The sequence below is a fragment of the Anser brachyrhynchus genome (genome assembly GCF_964034855.1).
Source record: "Anser brachyrhynchus genome assembly, chromosome: 1".
In the NCBI taxonomy this organism is placed as follows: domain Eukaryota; kingdom Metazoa; phylum Chordata; class Aves; order Anseriformes; family Anatidae; genus Anser; species Anser brachyrhynchus.
The window spans coordinates 206007268-206028723 of record NC_137694.1 but is presented as its reverse complement, the minus strand read 5'-3'; the positions used below and the strand labels follow the sequence as shown (position 1 = coordinate 206028723).

General features: G+C 39.1%; 1 protein-coding gene across 30 annotated transcripts in view; it reads left to right on the top strand.

Annotated features, from left to right (window-relative positions):
- The window catches only part of DLG2 (discs large MAGUK scaffold protein 2), a 1042459-nt gene that overhangs the window by 364268 nt on the left and 656735 nt on the right, over window positions 1–21456 (top strand). For 3 of the 30 annotated variants that reach the window (XM_080581555.1, XM_080581574.1, XM_080581547.1), the window contains exon 1: window positions 16666–16880. The exons of 25 other annotated variants lie outside the window; for them this stretch is intronic. In XM_080581555.1, coding sequence (XP_080437681.1) covers window positions 16779–16880 — 102 coding nt within the window. In that variant the 5' untranslated portion in view covers window positions 16666–16778. Of the gene's footprint in view, window positions 1–277; window positions 6383–16585; window positions 16642–16665; window positions 16881–21456 lie in introns of those variants that run through there. 2 more of the 30 variants (XM_080581548.1, XM_080581563.1) reach the window with 2 other exon arrangements.

The window sequence follows — 21456 nt, the reverse complement described above, 5'->3', positions numbered from 1 at the left end:
CTACTCCATTTTACTGACTAGCACCTTTTAAAGCTAGGTAGTATTTAATCTCAATCTGACATTGATACCTGGAATATTAACACAGGTAATTCCCCTTGAAGGCAAGAGCAGCTCCATGTGTCCCTGGTGCATTGACGGAGGATTTGACTGCAGGAGCATCCTACAACTCCGCGAGGATGAATGCATGCATTTTGTTGACGTTTATTCCCATGTACTAAATTGTTTATATCTATTGTTACACATAAAGATGCAGTAAGTGGAGTAAAACTAAAGGCATTTATTGGTTTTATCACTAGCAATATTCTGCAAAGAATATATAAGCATCTTCTTGTGAGGTACATACAAAACTGTATGAATTGTGTACTAACATTTCAACAATTTATTTATTAATTCTTTGCCACAGCTATAAAATAAATTGTATTTCACATTGACACAAGAAATGAGCATAATTTCCAGGTAAACAGCTGTCTAAGTACTCCTCTAGCAAATTTATGTAACTTTAGCTCCTTCCTATGGCTGAAAATGCAACAGTCTAAAACAGACACCACAGTTACTTATCCTTAGTAAAAAGAGGTATAATTATTGGTTGTGGCTGACAGTTTATCTCATTCAGAAAAATGGTTTCATATTGAAAGAACAGAATTCCAGTAGTTCTGTTAACCACCGAGAGTAAAACAAGCTGCTATATATATTTGCAACTGAATGAATCTGAATTTATTCAAACATTGTAACTTTCAATTATACCTGTAGATGAGTTATTTAATTTTAATTTTATATATATATATAAACTCTCCAGAATAATTTCCATAATTGTTTTCACTGGTCTAACTTTGATTACTAGGTCTTTGGGGAGGTGCTGTCCTCTTTTGTATTGTACAGTACAAAACATATTAGTAGTAATCACTAAAGAGCAGACAGAAATAATACATATGAGAGTAGGAACATAGTATGGATGTACACTGATACTCACCTTTGAGAAAAGTTGGAAAATTAATATGTTACGGGTGGCAGAAATAATCTAAAACATGTTTAACAGAGGACAAAGATCTTTAAAGCAATACTAGTTAAACAGAAGCACAGGTGAGAATTAGAAAAGCTAAAGCCCATAGTCCTGAACATTCACCTGCAAATCTGTAAAGGTTTGAATTCATGGCCAGGTTACCACAGATTAACATGATGTCAGGTGTTTGTTGAGCATGAGATTGACTATGTCTGTGCTCTTTCCCTGCAACAAATATGAGGTAATTGAATTTAGCTTCATTTCAGTAAAAGAGGAGTTAGCCACAAATTAAGAGTAAACATATGGACTGTTACTGCAGCTCATCTGAGGCAAAATCAATTGGTAAATTAAGGTAATTTGGCAATTGATCTGAATGTGAAATGTTTGCAGAGTTAAAAGGTTAAAGTAATCACAAAAGATTATTATTTGGCAATCCACTGACAAATGGTCAGCAGTGGTGCCAAAGGTGGCATTTGCATAGATTCTGAATGTCCCAGACCAAGACAGGAGCCATGATCTTTTGAGCAAAAGATTGGTGAGAAGCAGCAGTTTCCAAACCTGAAGATCCTGAGTGCCACCTCTCAGGTGGCTCTCTGAGACCTGGGTCCTGCTGAGCAGAAGGACACATTTTGATAAAAACCCACTGCTAGTCTCACCGCACACAACTTTAGTTCTCAGCTCATTCCAGAATCTGAATCCTCTGGCCATATACATCGCAGTAATGTTAGTTCACTCCGTGACTGACTTTTGAAGTCAACCAAAGATGCTGGGGCATGTTCCTAGATGTGCTAGCCAAGAAAGTGCTCAGTCTGGAGACTACACAGTCCTCCAGCACAGTTGTAGTTATGTTTTATATCCTTAGACACAGGTATAACAGGAATGCAACATAGTTTTCCAGTGTCATGAAAAAAAAAAAAAAACAACACAAGACCAAGTATTGTGTTGTGTGGAGGGGACCTCTCTGTGTTATCAGGGTTATGTAGGTTATCAGGCCTGAAGAGTTTCCAATGTGAGGTATGTTGCATTTCTTAGCCTGATGTGGATGCAATTTTTTATCTATATAATATATATCAAACAAATTGTATAAATATACATATATATAATTTTATAGAGTCTAAATTGTGTCTAGGAATCATAAATTTAATTAAGATCTTTTATTCCAGTCTGAGCCTTCAGTACAAGGCATACCTGGATGTACTGGAAAGAGTTCAATGTAGGGCCACCAACATGATCAAGGGGTTGGAGCATCTCTTGTATGAAGAAAGGCTGAGAGCTGCTCAGCCTGGAGAAAAGGAGGCTCAAGGGGGAATCTTATCAATATCTATAAATATCTGAAAAGGGATTGCAAAGAGGATGAAGTGAGGCTTTTTCAGTGGTGCTCAGTACCAGGACAAGAGGCAATGGACACAAATCAGAACACAGGAAGTTCTGTCTGGACATCAGGAAGCACTTCTGTGTTATGCAGGTGACTGAGCACTGGAAGAGGTTGCCCAGAGAGGCTGTGGAGTCTCCCTTCTTGATCTTCAAAAACCACCTAGATGTGCTGTTGGGCAGCCTGCTCTGGGTGTCCCTACTTGCGCAGGGGTTGGACCAGGTGACCTCCAAAGGTCCTTTCCAACCTCAAGCATTCTGTGATTCATAATTCTGTGATTCCATCACCCAGACACCAAGAGAGATTTAACTATTTAGAATTTAATCTGAGTTCTTAGACGCAGTGTTTAGGTCAATACGTGGTAGCAGTAGTGTGGTGACATTCACACCTACAGTACACAAATATCTAAATAATCTTCTGGGTGACCAAAAGTCCATCAGTTCTTTTAGTGAATCTTTTCTGAATTGTGGAGTGTTTCACTTACAATCATTTCATGATTTCATGACTTTCATGACATAATTTATGTCATAACAATACATTAGAAAGAAGAAAAGAGAACATAAAATTCTCTCAATACTCCCATAAAGCAATGTTTTACTTAAATGGAAAAAATGTAATTGAGACTTGTTCTGTAGAATCAACCCCAATCTCCACCATGAAGACATAAATGAGTGCTAAAGGCTAAGTAAATTATCATAGGAAAGTCTCCTTGAAAATCATTTAACAGCTAATTGTACGTTAAGGTCAAATACAACCTGTTTCTCATGGGAAAATCCAGCCTGATTTTCCTCTTGTGAAATAGATTTAGGACTATGTCCAGATCCAAGTATTCTTTGAATGTCCTCTGAGAAACACTCCTTCTCTGACACTTTTCATGATTTTGAGCTTATCTCAGTTTGGTTTGGCCAGTATCTATCCCAAGGACAACATCAGCATCACACGTTTGGGAGAAATATGGTACAATGCTTTCTTTTGGTTTTACTCACAGAAAAGTTTGGCTATGGGAAAAACACCTCCACTGCCCAAGAACAATTTTGCAATGTGGTTAATGGGTCTTGGAGCTCTTGGATGCAAGGGCACACAAGTAGAATCTGATCTCTTTGCATTCCCTCTCTAGTTCAGTCCATCTTCATTTCTTCAGGCTCTTTAAGGTCTGTGTTAAGGATCAGCTGACAATGCTTACCTATTGTTCTCCAGTGTGAAGACTACCTAGGATCACTGTCCTGCAAATTTTAAGCAGCTTTTTGTGAGAAGTCCACTGTTAGGAGAAATGATTTGGGCATTCATAGAAGCTTAGCTGGCACAACCTGTTTTCCATCTTAACTCACTTTTCTACACTCTAAGTTATAGTCATGCCTTAGAGGAATCAAATTTCGTAACAAGGAGATGAGCACTGTAAAAGGGTGGGATTGTATCCTGATACTGCTTGAAACCTATTTTTTTCTTCTCGTGAATGAAAGCGCTTCCCTTCCAGAGTGGAAAAGAACATATGAATGTAGGCAAGATGATGACTCACAGCTGTAAAACTGCTCACATGCATAACATTCATGAGGATGAAAGTCTGACTGCAGTCAGTATGTGCTTGCAATTCTGTGTCCAAAAAAAAAAAAAAACACCAAACGTGTCCAAGCCATCCATCCAAGGCACTTAAAACACTCTAGCCATGGCAGCCCAGAGATTAGCACAGGCTGCAAAACCCACTCAGCGTGAGGACTGGTGTGGCCAGTTCTCACCAACAGATTGCTCCGATACTTATGCTGCTTTTTGTACTTGGCTTAGGTAGCTTATCTCCCCAAATGACACTTTTTTTATTTTTTTTTTCCCCACTGTAATCTAATTGGTAAAACTGTGTTTTCTGAGTTTTTGTTAAAAGATATGTTTGAGATTTTGGACCAGACAATATGCAAGTAAGAAGCAAATGAGAGATCACGGCTTTGCAGAGCTATGAAGTGTGGTAGATGGACAAGGGGGAAAAGGGTAGGGATGGGGGGAGAATGAGGATGCAACTTAATCACTTTTAACAGAAAATGACAAAATTCTTCACCCATTTTTCCAGATGAAGGAAGGGAATAGACAGTTTTCACTTTATAAAAAGCTTTTTAAATGACATATTTAATAAACAAACTGACCGTAGAAATCCGGAAAGGGAGTGTGTCATTCTCTGTCTTTGCTGAGGTGGAGGAAGAAGCTGGAAGAGCCTGCCAGGGCCAATGACAATCAAACAAGCCATTCCAGCCAGCAAAACTGTTGTGTTGAAACCACATTAAACCACACAGAATTTTCTGTCACACCATGAGCTGGTTGAGGCAACAATGTTTGCTTATTTATTTGTTTATTTATTCAATTTACAAGAGGCTCTGGTCAGCGCAGTCCCTTAGGGCACACGTAATAAAAACAGTACATCAATTAAGTAGCGATGTTTACAGCATTGACAGAGTGCCTAACGAAGGACTTTGAATTACTTCAGGCCTGTCCCTTTGGAGAATACTCAGCTTGTAACTCTCACGCATCTGGAAGGTTTGTAGGATAAAAAAGCTGCATTAATACATGGATGTACCTTGAAGCATGATTTGAAGGACATCGGATCTTCAGCTGTTGTCTTAAGGCTGTAAGGAAAGTGAGTTTTATTTGGAGTACTAAATGAGATAAACCTGAGATGTGAAATGTTATTTATGTACTTACAATCACAATGAGGCACTGGTGGGTGTTCTTATTTGCCCTGTTTTTAATTTCAATTCCAAACTTGTTCAGCCTACAAGTGAAAATCCCACGAGGTACCAGGCCACATCCATCCAACTGAAAATCTGGGCCTTGGTAGACTACTGCTACAGCATTACCAAGTCAGGAGAAAGGCAGCCTCGAAGGTCTCTTTTATAGCTATTTGGTCAAGCACACTTAGAGGTAAAAGTTTTATTTTTATTAAGGATCTGCCATATAACAAAAACATGCCCTGAGGGTAATAAAGAGTAAATTAAACAAACATCACATACCACTCTGTCAACGTCAGCTCCCAGCCATGCAGTATGTCCCACTTGTGTCCTGTCCCCCTATTTACTACCCATTGTCTATTTTCTCCCCTTTGTAAAGCCAATGCAGAGCTACAGTGAAAGGATAAATGCCACTCTCCGAACCCAGTGCTACTCTCAGATGACATTTTTTGTAGGGTGATGGTGAATCCAGCTTTGGTGTCCCATCTTCTAGTCCTTCAGTTCCTGTAGTTTAAGCAGGAAATTTGCCCCTGGACAAGAAGAGCTTTATTTTCCTTCTTAAACAACAACCTTTATCAACAGTTCCACAGACATCTGTGGGGAGCCCTTGGGGAGGCGGCCTGTCCAGATGCATGAAGAGAAAGCAGGGAGACAAAATGCTGTCTCTAGACTTTTCTCCTTAGATATATTTAGACACAAAAGCCAGCATTATCCTAATGGCTTAGTGATCTGGGGTGCCTCCTTTTTTTCGATTTCCAACTTGAAATACTCCAGGGATTGGCTTTTAAAAACAACCGTACACTCTTGGCTGCAAGTGGAGTACGGATGCTCTGCACTCTCAAAGTCAGTCAGGCCTACAGGATGGTCTGCACCTACAAAATCAGACCGAAAGCCTTTCAGCTCATGCACCCTAAAATCACAGGCTGCTTCTGCGCAAGTTCAGCCCTGCTCAGTTTCATACCCACAGAACTGTAGTGATGATGTTTAATTGCCTAGCTCAAAAAGGTTATGCAAAGATCAATTAGCTAATGCCTGTAAAGTGCTCTGCACATACTCAGTGCAACCGCTGGCGTAGCGTAGCACTACCCTTCCTCACCATGCTCAGTAGGAGCACTGTTGCTTTAAAAAGGGAGCATGTCCAAGCTCTCCTCCTCCACTGGATCTAAGATGGATGCTCCTGCTGCAGCACAGCCTGTAAGCAGACTTTGCCCAGCCTGCTTTTTTTGTTTTTCCTGGAAGCTTGCTCCAGACAAGTCAGCTGCACTGCAGACTGAGCAGAAGCAGGAGGGCAGCTCTCCCCAGGTAAGCTACCACTGCCACAAAGCTGCTCGCTCACACACCTGGACAGGGCAGCACCAAGGATACTGCCACCCTGAGAATTATGGTCCTCTCTGTCCGTGCCTCTAGCTGGCTCACAACAGCTCTCAGCCAGGCAAGAGTCAAACAGCCCCAGGCTTCTGCTCTCTTAAACTCCTCTCCTGGCTGACTGGTGTTAATTTAGCTACGATGAGGATAGGGAGACTCCTGTTCCTGCACCCCAAGCTGATCTCGCGCACGTTGCATTAGCATCACTTCTGTGGATGTGAGCCTGAGTGAATGGGAGCAGCCAGCGGCATGGGGGTCCCGAGGCCATGGTGGGGCCTGGCAGCAGTCCTTTCACCCCATGGCAAGGAGGTGATCTTTGCTCACCAGATTAGTTCAAAAAGGTTCTTCAGGCTCTCGGAATTTTGCCACCACTGGACTCAGTTTAAGCTGTGTTGGCTCCTTTCCCTCAGAAATGCATTGATTTCCCACTAAGCTCCTCTTCTTTGAGGCACTAAAATTGTCGTCTTTAGAGAAGTGGCAACCAGGCTCTCAAACAACTCTCCAGAGTTCAGCTTTATTTCATTTTATTGTTCCCATGGATACCTTGGAGGAGACACTCCCTCTGTGTAACATTCTTTTTAGGTCGTTCCTTTCCTGCTGGGTGCTGGAACACCGGAGGTAGGAGATGTTCATGACTGACACAGAGCTGGAGTCAATGTGCTTTTCCCTAACAGCTTTGATTTCCAGAACTGTTTCACATCAGTGTAAAGCAACAGACCCTGCTAGTACTCCCACAGCCCTGGGGACAGAAAATGCTCGTGCAGTTCTAGCAGGGTCAAAAATCACTGCCTGGACTTTTAGTACAGTTTTAGAAATAGAAAAGCGCCGTAAAGGGCCAGTGGTCAATTCTGACCATGAACGAGAAAAAAGAATGGTTGTAATCAGCCCTGTGTTTCTCCCTGAGCACACTGCATTGGAAGGTCGAGCGAGGACTGTGAGCTCCAGGGGAGAGCCTGTGCGGTGAGAGCGCCCAGCAGAAAAGCTCCCGTGAATGAAAGGATTGGTAGGATTCCCAGGCAACCCCAGATGAAATTCCCTGCCCCTCCATCAGGTTTCTTGTGACCCTCAAGGCTTTGAGAGAGGAGCTGTTATCTATGCCACAATATTAAAAACACAAAAGCGACCCCCTCCCAGCTTTCACTGGGTAACCTTTAATTTTCCACTGAAAAAAACTCATCAGGCTTCAGAGTTTTATCTAAAACCAGGACACACACACACAGACACATGGACACACACGCACAAACAAACAAAAAATAAATAAAACAACATATTTTAGCGGCATTTTTCTCCAATCGCCCTTTCCTGTTATTAGTGGCTCCACTGGTTGGCATCTCTGTGTGGTTTGGAGCCAAGCGCAGACCCTTTTCAGAAAGAACAAGAGGGGCATTTATGGCTTTCTGTCATTAGCAGTGGTTGTTTCCTAGATGTGGAATGGATACATCTAACAGAGGGATCCAAATTTTCTGTCCCCCCAAAAAACAGGGTCACGTAATGGGATACTGTGCACCTGCTGTGTCCAGGGCCAGTGTCTGCCACCTGTCCTGAGCACAGTGGAGTTAGAAGAGCCAGGAAACAGTACAGAAGCAGATGTTGTCATACAGAGGTCTCTATTATACTTTTGTGGGAGTTTTGTTGGAAAACTTTTTGTAAAGTTTAACATGACCATGATCACATCTTTTATTTGATTTCTGCTGACATTGGAGTGAAATTTAAAGTTTGGGTATATGTTTTGCTTGGTTGGTTTGTTTTGCACATTATTATTGTTGTTTGTTTGTTTATAATGGAATGAGAATTTCATAACTGAAAAGCTATTAAATGCTAAAAACTGTGACATTTGCCGGAAATGAAGACAGAATTTCCTTTCCAGGAAAATCCACAGAACATCAGTAACAATATTCCTAACTGCTGGGAACCACTAGACCACACTCATTTTGAATGGGAGCTGGGAAAAAAGGATATATCTATCCATATTTATTTTTTTTTAAGTCAAATATCCGGTTAATCAGAACTTCTTTCTCATCAGGGAGAATTTGTGAATAAAATAAAATGCACACCAAGGAAACTAAGGTTATTTTCCTGTTTCTAGCACACATAGTGACAGCCCATGTTGATCACTGACATGAAATGTGTCTGATTAGCACCCTCATGCTTAGTAAGGGTTAAACGTAATAATGTGGAGTTCAGTAATGTAAGACTTTACATTAAATAGGATTGTTTCAGGCCCAGTCAATTTATATATTTATATATTTATTTATGCTGCCTGCCTGAAATTATCACTTTGTTTGGTGACATTTTGCAATCAAGACATCAGTTTCTTGCAAAAAAACTAGTAATGTTGTGAAAAATTCATTTCTCCAAAGTGCCGAAAAGCTTGACCTTCTCTGTTTCTTGTGAATTGTGATGCATCATCGGTTTTATTTTTACTTCTGCTTTCATCAAGTACTTTTCTTTTAGGCTTATCATTTCTCTCTAAATAGTAGTACCATATGACACAAGAAATGAAGGCTGGTTTCCGGTGGTTCCTCTCTGGAGCTGCCAGCAGCAGTCTGAACTGCTCGGTACTAGAGAAGGTAGTATAGGCACTGGCTTGCCAATAAAAGCAAATTACAGGAGTTGTGTGTGAGAGTTAAAGGCCTTATGAAATGATTTCGGGAAATGGTCAAGGTGATAATGATTTTTACTTGCTTTTTATTTTTTATTATTTGGCTTCCAAACTTTTAGTTAGATCACAACAGCATTTCAGACATGACTCTTAAATGAGATAGAGTTCTTAATTTCCTTTAGTCAGGTATAGTCCCTGTTGAGTTCCTACCTATAAGGGTCATTTATGAGCACCAACATTTGAATTCTGTATGATTCAAAGTCAGTGAGATCTAGGCAGTGTATGGAACTTCTCTGTAACCTGACACACATTCTTGAAAGTGAACTTCCCCTTTGAAACTCTTTTTGGGGATGTAACACTCTGCACTCCGGCTAGTCCAAATCCCAGGAAGAATTGCTTCCAAGTATTTTTCATAAAAGTCCATTTCCTGAGCCCCCTGGAATTTGCCAGAGGACTGGCACATGTAAAGTTCAGCATAAATATATGGCCTGAAAGCAATAGGATGAAATGCTAGTGTGAAGTATTGCATGTGGGAAGGGATATCCAGTTGCACAAGTACCAAATGCATATTGATTAATCAGTAGGCAGAGAAGTATGGGATGGCATAGAAATGAATTTCAAAATGAGTCTCAGTGAAGAATGTGAGGCTATTGCAAAGCTAATCTAAAAAACTTGGGATATATTTAGAGAATTACTGGAAGTGAGAGATGGAAGGAATTATTCTGCTGGGCAATGTCATGGTTTGGATAAACACTTCGTGAGGGATGCAGAGATTTGAGGAAACAACTGAAGACATTAAGGATTTTATGAGCTATGGTGAAGTTTAAAAGAATTAAAGAGAACAAGTTGAGTTAAAAATGCCCATCTTCAAAAATATAAAAACTGTTTTTATGACAGAAATTGAGATCTATTAGGCTACAAGCTTTCATTATAGAAAAGAGACAAGTTAGAAAGGATACATCACTGGTTTACAATAGCATGAGTGACACAGAGAGATGAACAGGAGTTGCTTGTTTCTTCCACTGCAACATTTTGGGACAGCTGATAAAGATATCAGGAGATAGATTCAAAATAAACAAAGACAGATTGTCATAGGAGAAGTGAAAAACCTGAGGAATATTCACCAAAGGATGTTACAGAAGTAGAAATTTATATCAATTCAGGGGGAGACTGGAAAATTGCTGGAAAATTACTGCTATTTTGTCTCTTACCTCGGGGAGCCCCATGTTCACACAGCAGAAAGGATATGCTTGCAGGGCTGGTGACCACGTATAAGACTTTGGCAAGACTTACACCTCTATTTAATGCATATAAAAAAGAAATATATATATATACATATATATATATGTAGCAATGACTTCAGCTCATATAGACATAACTGAGCTAGCCAGTTTAGTCCTAGTAAGAGTGTAGTCCTCGTAACACAAAATTTAGTGTAGGCTAACTCCTCTTCTGCCCCAGCATCCTGGGCAAACACTGCACCTGATCCATGGGGTGTGCAAGTATGTGGTGGCTAAACTGATCATTTTAAGCTCATTTGGGTATATTTGTTCTACAGTATGATCACTTGAAGAAATCAGGGGGTCTATATAATGACATTGAGGTGGAGCATGTATATTTTGAGTATGTTGTGTGTGAGTTTTCACTCTTTGTTGGTAGGACCAAGTCTTTATTTCTGTTTGTCTCAGAAAAATTCTAACAGAACGTATAACTAGGAACCATCAGAAAAGCAGAACAGTTTCGTAGCTATTGAGGACTAATTTGGTTTTGCTTGTTTGTTGTTTTTGTTTTGTTTGTTTGTTTTTTTCCTTCAAATCGATATTTAATTCAAGTATTTTTTGCCTCTCATTTTTCTTTTAAATTTATACATGCCTAAAGAAATTATTTTTTTAAAAAAACACATATACAGCTAGTGGCTTCGTAAATGATTTAACAGATAAAAATTAGTTTCTGGAAAGATCTGTGTCTCTTTCTTGTGGCATCTTAGTTTTTCATATTGTTTCTTGTGAAACAATTTTAGATGTAGTTAACACTTCAGATAAAACTGCTAATGTTACAAGTTACATCCTGAACCAGTTTTCCACTGGTTAAAAATGCAAAACTGTGCTGATAATGTGGCAGTTTAAAATGTGTGAACACTTATGAGCATGAATACTTTTGTAAGAGTATTCTCATTAACTTAAAAATCACTGTTTATATGACTGTGTACTTGGAGATATGGGCATTTAATTGGAAGGCATTATCTCCATCTTCAGGTGGAGAGAGATTGAGTCATATAGTGCTTTCCAAGCTGCCTACCACATCTGAATTCTTAATGCATAGGTGTTTTTTCAGAGCATCCTAGCTGTTCTCTGCCCATCTGCCTCCATGGTCTCAAGGATCTCCAGGAGAACTTTATATATCTATGAGCTGTCCACACCCTTGCTACTCAAAGTGATGAAGACAACTGTAGAGAACCAGCGTGAGCCAAGTGTTCTCTGTCTATATACAGAGATTTCAGAAATCCAAACCAGCTGCCATGAAGGACTGTATGATGCAGTAGCAGCTGCTGGTGATGGTGGAAAAGGTGGGTCGCAGCAACAGCAATTGCATCTCGTAGAAGTAGCAACCCTGTTGCTACATGGCTATCCTTGGGGCTCTCTCTCCCATCTCCACCCTATTCATCTCCTTATTATGGCAGAACAAATCCAGAGTCCTTAAGCGTCTGGATACATAAAACTAGTCACCATGTCACCCCTTCTAACATTGGGGCTGAAAATTCAATCTCCTATTACCCCTTAGCATGGGTTCAAACACAGCTTTACATGAGCTATGGCTATCTTCCATCAATCTTAGCTGCTCTTGAGCTGTTATCTGGTGTCTGTATGGTCTTTCCTCGATGAGCTTCAATATTAGTTATTCCAAAAGTGGATGGATTTTCAGGCAAACGAAGGCTCAGCTTCTGATTCACACCAGCAGACAAATATCAGCAAAATAGATAACAGTCAGATCTATTAGACAAAATAGGTAACAGTTTATTCCCCAAAATGACTACCTCACATAAAAGGTAAGCACAGTTAAAGTCTTTTAAATGCCCCAAATCCCTGCAAATGACAGGACATCTGTGAAAATGTGGTTTAGACCAGAGGAGATTTGGGACGGTTTTGTTCTTAAGGAACAAGGCTGTGTGCATTCATTTCTATTTCTGATGGGGCATCTTTCAAGTTTGTTTTATATTTATATTCTCTGGTTCCTTTTGTACATGCTGCCTGTGGTGTAACAAGCCTTTTCCTCTTTTCTTTCATCTAATATGATTCTTTGAGAAGACAACTCTTTAATCACTGTCAGAGACAGATTTAGTCTTCACGAGGCTTGATTAGACTACAGGGAATTCATAGAAGAACGACAGAGAAGGTGATTTTGAATTTTAACAGAAGATTAGAAGGAGGTAACAATGCATATAGCTTGGACCAGGGCCTATCAATCATATTGATCTTCTGGTATCTAATGGGTGTGGTGAGCATTAGAGGAAATTTTCATGGTAGAACATTGAAATGAAAAGTTGAGTAGTGTAAATACGGAAGGGGAAATACACAAATCTATACTATAATATCAAATCTTAAGCAATTTCCTCAACAGAAGAAGCTGAGAATTAAAAATAAATAAATAAATAAAAACCACCAACAACACATACAATCAAATATCCTAATATCCTGGTCAAGACTGAATATCTAGAAATTCTTTGTGACTCTCCAGTTAAATAACTTAACACTTATTTTTACCTGTATCAGCCTTCTTGATTCTCATGTGATATGTCAGGGCTCAGGAGTGCTATTTGAGCTAACTTTGATGAAGAACAAGGTATGCATGCATTAGGGGAGGAAGTATCATCAAACATGACCATAATATTTCCAGTAAAGCAACTCCATTATTGCAAGTCCATTTGTGTATTTCCACACAGAAGAGCACTGTGAAAGGCAGATGTTGTTGAAGAACGTGGGAAGGTTGGCTGAAGGCAATTGCCAGAGAGACTGGTACAGCAGGGGAAATTTTACCAGCTGAACAGACCAATGGAGAAGATAAATGGGGCAAGAGTTTTTGTAACAAGTGAGAGAAAGAGCAACTTTTGCAAACAGGCAGCTCAGACAATAGCAGGTGACTAATTCACTGGTGGGGTCACTTTACTCAAAGTTACTGATAATAACTTGACACCACTATTTGCTGGGAGTCTCCCCTTTTGCTAGCAGCAAAAGAGGTGTGATTCATTGTGGCAGCACAGTTGTTGTGAGCGAGTAGTCTGGATCAGTGCACTGAAGTCTCAACAAAGCTGACGGGTTCACCAAGCGCAGCATATCTCTGGACTCTCTTTTTCATATGACAACCCCTGCAATGTATGTTCCTCTGCATATCCTGCCAGAGAGAGAGGAAATGTGGGCATTGATTTTCCAAGAAACCTTGCTCTTACAGTCTGACTATGATTTAAATGACTTTCCTAGCAATTATCAATTTGCTTCTGCATCTGTGATGAGTGCTATTGGTAGAAAAGGTAAAAGAGGATCTCTGAGCAAATGTTTTTGTATGGCTGTTTTCTATATGTGGTTGTTGCATAATTGAAATAAATGTCTTGGCCAATTGTGATATGAGTTATTGTTCCAAACTGTCATTGGAATGTCATGATCCCTTCCCAAATGACTGTACATCGGGTAGCTGTTTTTCACTTTAAAGCAACAATTAGTTTAAGTGTGAAGAGATGTATTTCATGCCTTGCACAATACTCAGGTGACTCGGGCTTGATGCTTCTTAGTACTTGAAACAAAATCACAAGTGAAACCTGTTCTAGTTGAAAGTCTTCCATAGTGTCACGTCAAAAATCAGGGACTAAGGAGGAGATGGGAATTTTAACAAAGAGATATGTCCTCCCTTTTGAGAGTAGGAGCTAGCTGAATGTAGGCATATCCAAAGGATCCAAGAGGTTAACTGGCTGTTTTTCCTTCCCTTCTTTGAGATCTGAATTGGAAATTAAATGCAGGTGATTTTAATTGCCCCATGAACGTTAATCGGAAATCACATTTGTGTGATTATCGGTCCAGTTTTAAATCAGGACATCATGTTTAAAACATCAAAAAGTGCAGATGCAATTTATTCTTATATTAGAAATGCTAATGATGAGAACAGACTGAGACTGTTACTGATCACCTAAAGGTCTAAGATGGGTGGATATTAGAACTGCTAAAACAGTCAAGTAGCACAGTTTTGTGGCATTTTGTAGTAGAGTCTACCAAAAATATTGTCATGCCACCCCCTTCCCAAATTAACGCTTATAAGGCCAATGATGTAGCGTGCTCACACCTTAAGGTAGCACTGTGATTCATGTTTTAATGATAGTGGCTGCTGGCTGTAACTATGGAATGCATTGTCATGGAAACTACACTTTTCTATATTTACACCAGTGCTGGTTATGCGAGAGACAGTACTTGAAAGAAAATCTGTATAATATATAGCTTAATAACGAGACAGGCAAGCTAGGAATAAACAGATCAAAGATCCAGCTATGTTACGGCTGCTGTTTGTCACCACAGTACATTTCTAAATGGGCTCAGTCACTGTTTCAGGTGATAACTGGCACAGCAAGGCGGAATTAAGTGCTGCTGCGATGTCTCTTTGGACTAACAGGTCAGAAAAACTTAGATTATTGATAGCCGATTGATTGGCATCTGCATAGTCTTCTCCCATGTCATAACAAAGCACATATAGCACTTGTGTCCAGGTTGGTAGATTAAAAGTATGAGCTGAGTGAACTGAGGACAGTGGACTGTAATTTGCAAGAAATAAATCTTCAGAAATGAAACTGGGTTGTAACTTTAACTGCAGAGCAATCCTGTCTGGTGCTCTGAACTAGAAACTAGTGTTGTTTTACTGAGCTTAGGTTCTTGCAGGTTCTAACTTCAAAAAGTCAAAGAGTGAAAAACAATCATCAGAAAATATTAAATCAAGTAGAAATTTAGCTACACACAAAAATGGATAAAAATTAAGTTATTGTATAAAGCAAAAGAAAGTGTCAAATCAAAGCTGTCTAATAAAATATTTCTTTTATGTTTTGGAACTTCGCGAAGAGAGGTTAAGTTATACCAAATAAATGCTACTTAAAGTATAGATAAATACATACATGCACAAAAATATATATATTATATAAATATAAAATCTTAATAGAAGAGGTCTTATATATTACTGTCTGAAGTCTCAGACCTTCTTAGAAATTCTGTAGCATTTACTTTATCCTGTTTGACCTAACTGCATACAGAGCCCTCCATTTGCCATGTTCTCCATTCTGTTGTATAACAAATTTTCAGTTCGAGTTTATTACAGAAAATTGTTTCAGTTGCGCCTTGAGAACGCACTCACAATTGCCAGGGAGACAAGCTGCTCTCATTTCTTTTGAAAGAGTTTCTAATTGATGGGCAGAGCTTAGCAAGGTACAAAAAGCAGGGTCAAGTCACTGTGAAACAACTGCTGGGTTTGCTTTGCTATCAGCTGTGAAATCGGTGAAGACATCGCTTTACTTCCTATATCATAGCCTTTTCATTTTGTATCTGTATGTGTGCTGAACCTAAAAGTGGAGGATATATTCATCCAACTTCTGATATAAATAATCCTCTTAAAAAGCACAGCTAGCAGTTTGCTCATCCAAATGCTTTATTATGCATTTTCAGCTGGTGTTGCTTTAACTGAAGAAACAGCGACAGCTGTAACTGAATCCAAACCAGCATTATGCTCCCAAACTTCTTTAATTATTGCATTTCTGGAATAGAGAAAGCCGTCTGGAGGTTATAGGATAACAGTACTAGCTGGAGAATCAGTTGTTACATCGCATCAAAAGCAGTTTAAAGAGGGTTGCATTTTAAGCTTCGTGCTGGTGCATTTTCCGTGTAACTTCATATCTTTATTCAGTGTCTCCTGCAATCCTTCAACCTGTCTATTTGTAAATTTGTGCCCGGAGAAAACTCCCATGTGGCAAGCCAGGATTGGATAAATGTTACTTGTATTTCCCTGATTGCAAACTCCCAGCATCTGGGGTTTTCAGCTTTGAGTACAGTTTGTTTCATGCTGAGATTCATCTTTTTGGGGAAAGCAAAGGTCATCGCTTCTCCGGAGTTGCGACTGATTTGATTCTTTTTCTCGGGGAGGCGCTGGGAAGGGAATCCTTGCTGGAATGCATTTTGATAAAGGCTGAGGATTCTGGCTTCTTAGATAAGTAATTTTTTTTTTCTCTTCTCTCCCCACAATGACTATGTATTGCAGCAGCTCACTGGCTTTTTACCAAATCAGGAGCTGCAGTATTTTTCTTCCGATGGAATAATTTCAGCCCACTTCAGCTAGCATGACAATCTTATGTGATTGTTATGAGTAGGCGTTTACATCCTTTTACATGCTAATACTGCCACACCTGCTAGTCCCCCTCATTTCCATTTCTCTCTTCTTTTTTTTTCCTTTTTTTTTTTTTTTTTTTTTCCAATGTAAAAACTAATTTCCCAGAGGAAGGGAAATCCTGAGATTCGTGATCAATGCTGCGTCGTTGATTCATCAACAAAGAAGGGGATGGCTGAATGGGACACAGGTAGAGATTCAAGCAGGCTGCTTCTGACCAGCAAGAGAAAAGCTAGCTGTTGAGCAGCATATGTTGCCACTCCATGTGCTGTATTAGCTACTTGTTTTCAGCCTTCAGTAGGCTGCCACTACTGCAGCACTAAAGGAATGTGCCCTATTGTTAAAAATCCTGACTGCTTTACACCAATGATTTGCCACTGCAAAGTTGCATGCACCAACAACACTTTGTCGTTGATGTTTGGATGCAAGGTAGGATGTGGTTAATATATTTAAATGCATGCTGTAACTTCTTTGAATATCTGTGCTATTTAATTTCATGTCTGACTAGATATTTCAGTGCAAATTGCGATACGTTGGCTATAAATCAGGGCTTACGGCTGATACATTTTAAACGTTAGAAAAAAATCAGTAGAAGTAAAGGTTTCTTATTTCCCAGGATTGTACGAGTATAGATTTACATAGGAGAAACGAATGGATTATGAAGCATTTGTTTTAGACTTGATTGCATACTTAGCTAACACTGCTAAGATTACTAAACCACCACGCTGCCATTTGCCCAGCTTTATTGATTTTGATGTGTATACCGTTATTACAGAAACACAAAGCAGCAAGAATGGATATATTTTTTCTATTTCTATTGCTGACATGGCTTTTAACTGTAATAGCAATACTAAAGTACGCAGCCCTGCACTTCTCTGTAGGAAATAAATAAAGTAAGCTCCTGAACCCATTTCTAAGTGTATAGGTATATATTTAAATAAGTGTTTTCTTTTAGGAACTGGACAATCATTTAATTTCTCTTTTAAATTTAAATCAAAAGGTGGCGCAGTTAGCCAGAGGAGTTTCATTTTTGGCTGTGTAATGTCATCCCACCCCAAATTTTTTTCCAAATGTGTTGGGCTGGGCTGTATTTCTCCCCATATAAATTCTGATTTGACATTAGGGTATAGCCAACGTTGTTTGTTATTTTACTGAAATAATTCTAAAGTGATGGCATGTTGTAAAAAGTTGTTATATTTGGGTAAACAAGTTTGCTTCTTGGATCGCTGGGTCAGTCATGATGATTTTACAAGGGGGTTAAAGAATCTTGTCCCATTCCTTTTCCTTGCTATCCTTAAACTATATAACATTAAAATTGTTCCCATATGTTTAAAATAGGGTAAGAAAAAATGAACATTTATATTAAAAAATAATAGCGGTAGTAATTTTTTTTAAATTATCTATGTAAGTTTTCTTAGTCCTCAAAAATGCTAAAAAAATCAAGGTTTAGTTGAACAGTCCACAAACTAGGGAACATAGTATAGTTTTCTGAGTTCCTATGTGACAGACCAGCCTGAATAAAATGAAGTAACTTTATGAAAAGGGTTATAGATGACCCAATGCTCCCTAAACGTAATTCAGCTAGAGGTTAATGACAGATCATCTACTGCTTCCTATAATACACTTAAACACAAACTAGGTTACAGTCAAACGTTTACAATTGTCTGCTTTCTCCTTTTCCCCAAACTATAGCCTGCCTACATCTCTGGTTACCTGAGACTTTCCTGAACTAAAGTTTCTTGTTTCTTCACTTCCATTTTAAATAGGCAAAATTACAGTCTTTTAGTGAAAGGGTTATAATTTAATTGCTGTGTCATGATGCCACTAGCGGTATAAATAGCACTGAGAGTTTAATAGTTTAAAAGCCTTTTTAATTTTGCAGCATTTTCATAAGAACAATTCATATTTCTTTTTAATTTTTACTTAAAAACTTAACCCCCGCATGTTTTCAAGTGTTAAATTCTAATTAATAAAGGTGAATTGTTAGTCAGGGGAAATTAAATGCAAGCTACCCTTCTACAAAGGTAGGCCAGTGGCCTGGGGACTGGTATCCAATTTGTATTCCTGCCTGTAAGCATGATTTTCAAGGGATGTTCTTTGATGCACTTAAGCTCTTTCATGATTTTCAGATCCTGTTAGAAAGAAGCAGGAGAATAAAAATAATAAATTTCAAACTTCTTTTCCACCTCTTTCTTTGTAGCTTCAGGCTCATTAAATTAGTCATAGCCAATATTTTATCTTCTTGTAGTGGTGTATGAACTGCTTCTCAAAGGAAAGGAGATAGTGCTGGATAGTGATCATTTTCAGAAAGATGCGAAGGAGCATGAGTGAGCTGAGTTACCCTGGGATAGCTCAACACATGTCAGATTAGTACACTTTGATAGGACCTGCAAGCACACATGAAATATTCTGTATACATACCAGTGTGTCATCTACCACACTTCAAGCTTCCCTGTCTTATCCCCTTTTGCTCTGCATCCCCTATTTAAATATATAATTCTTTGCTTTCGTCTCATAGGATTATATTTCTCGATTTATGGATATAGATCCATTACTCACAAGCAGACAAGTTTGGAAAGAAGAAGGATGTTTCTTTTAAGAAATATTTTAGTTACATGGCATGAAATCATGGATCTAAGCATGCTCATAATATTGTGACTTCTACAGTCACGTGGTTCTTGAACTTGGGAAGGAGTTTATATAGCAGTGACACTTTGTATTCTGTGTGGCAGAGGAGAAAATTGGTCCTCAGAATAGAAAGACAGCTTCAAAATATAGGTAGTGGAATAGACAACAAAGGAATTCAGAGTTCAAACAAATATCTCCAAGTCATAAAATAACCAGGTCGGGTTATTAACTAGATCATTTCTAAAGGACAGTGCAAGTTACAGGAATGAAATATTGCTCACAGTCTTGATTTACAGTTTTTAATTTTAATTTTGTGCCAAATACAATATTCTTTTCCTATGGGCACAGAAGTGAGTGAGAGAAATGCACTACATCAAAACCATCACGCCCATTTTTATCTGTCCCCAATGCAATAATTTTCCAGTCTGCTCGCTCCTAACAGGTGGTGCCAGGGAGTTAATTTGGGGGCGCAGGAAGAGGGTGTGCAACTCTTACTACACCATATGTTGCAAAGCAGGCAGTGGAGGAGTCCTAACTGCGCCTGCGGGAAGCTTTCCTTTTCTGCTTGATTTCCTGGACTTTGACCGTTGACCCTGTCCTGGGCGTTTACTTTCAGTGGTTCTAGTTTCATGACCCTTGACCTTCAAATTGCAAAGAATTCAGAGCAATTTAATCTTAAAGTTGGGGTAGTTTCTATCTGAAGTGTCACTGTTGCACCCCACGATAACTTTAAGCGCTTCTTCTCTTTCTGGTAGGGAAGTACCAAGGTTTCCTTCACAGCAGTACAGAGCTGAAGCAGAGGAAGGATGAGCAGGTTCTAAAACACGGCCCTTACGTGCCAGCAGGTGTATTGCAAATTTTGTTTATGATCTTGCAGAGCTGGGGCGTGAAAGTATAGCCTCCAAGTCCTAGAGTTGTTCCACAGAGAATAGGCTGCTTTGTGTCTGTGGATTAAAGCAAGGCTTGTGTGTAAGAGAGACCTCCACTCACAGGTCTCCATTGAGAGGAGTGCTGAGGCATGGATCAGACTCGCTGAGGATGATAAGTAAATGCACACTTAAATGTCTGTATATGCTTACTCACTTTGCTGAATCGGGCCCTGTAATAGTTCATTCAGTATTGCAGAAGAGTTATCTCCTGACTCTTAATATCCTGTTCATTTTGCTCTTATTAGGAGTGCCAGGAAGGTATTTCAGGTTGACTAAGATGTTTCTTAAATTATGTTTTGGTCACAACTCTGACACTCACATGGAAGTGTTTTTTTCTATCTTATCTCTTTTACCTCTCTATATTGGAAATAGTTATTGAAGAGATTCCTTTGAAAGATGTGTGTCCTCACTGTTTGTTGACCTTGACCAGGTATTTTGATAAATCTTATTTTCCTTCTGTTTAGGTTTATTTTTCCATTTGTCCTAGCATAATTGAAATTTTTTTTTGTAAAAGGGGACAAAACATACCTCCCTCTCTTCCCTGCCTTTACTCCTACATTTATCCTTCCTTTCTTTCCTCCTACATTTATCACAACCAGTTCTCTGGCACAATAGCTGCTTTTGGTATTTTTCTTCCTACTCTTTCTCTGTTTTAGCTGAAATAACCAAATAATGATCTATTCCACTATCCAAGGTGAGGGTGGAAGTCAAACCACTTGTTTCTTCATCTGCCAGAACTTCCATGTTTTGCAAAGCTGTTGCAAAACTCCAGGTTTCATTTAAACAAATAGTAGGGGGTAATACTGAATGTCTGGACTTTTGTATTTATTTAGCTTACTATTTTTTATTGTGATCAATAGCTTGTTTTGTGATCAACTAGCTTTCTCATACTAGCTTTCTGTACCAGCATTATTAGTCTCTTGAACAAACTCTGATCTGTTACTTTGTCCTTAATAGAGAATAGCCTTTACTTTGTCATAGTCTAGACCTGGTTATTGAAAGAAACAGTCATTTGAGATGACAAGAAAATACTTCTCTGACTAGGAATGATAAGCAGTAGACCATGCTCAAAGCTTCACATGCTTTAGGCACTTGATGCATCTCTGTGAGCTCAAGTGGGTTTTTACATTTCGTGGGACACTCTGAGGTGATTTCTGGATGCATCTAGAGTAGCATTTTCATTTGAATTATAGATAAGCTTTTGAAGTGATTCTCCCAGTCCTGCATATGTATCTTGCTTTGTTTTGCATTACAGAGGAAGCTTGGAGTGTACAAATGGGATTGCTTTTTGATGAAACTCGGTTTATAAAACCAGATTAGAACTATTTCAAAATAAAACACACGAAGAAAGGTGTAATATGACTGCTGAATCCTTCTCACCAGCTTTTCATTCTGTGGATCTGTGCCTGTTGCTTTTGCTTGCTGATGTGGACGTAACAATTAATTCT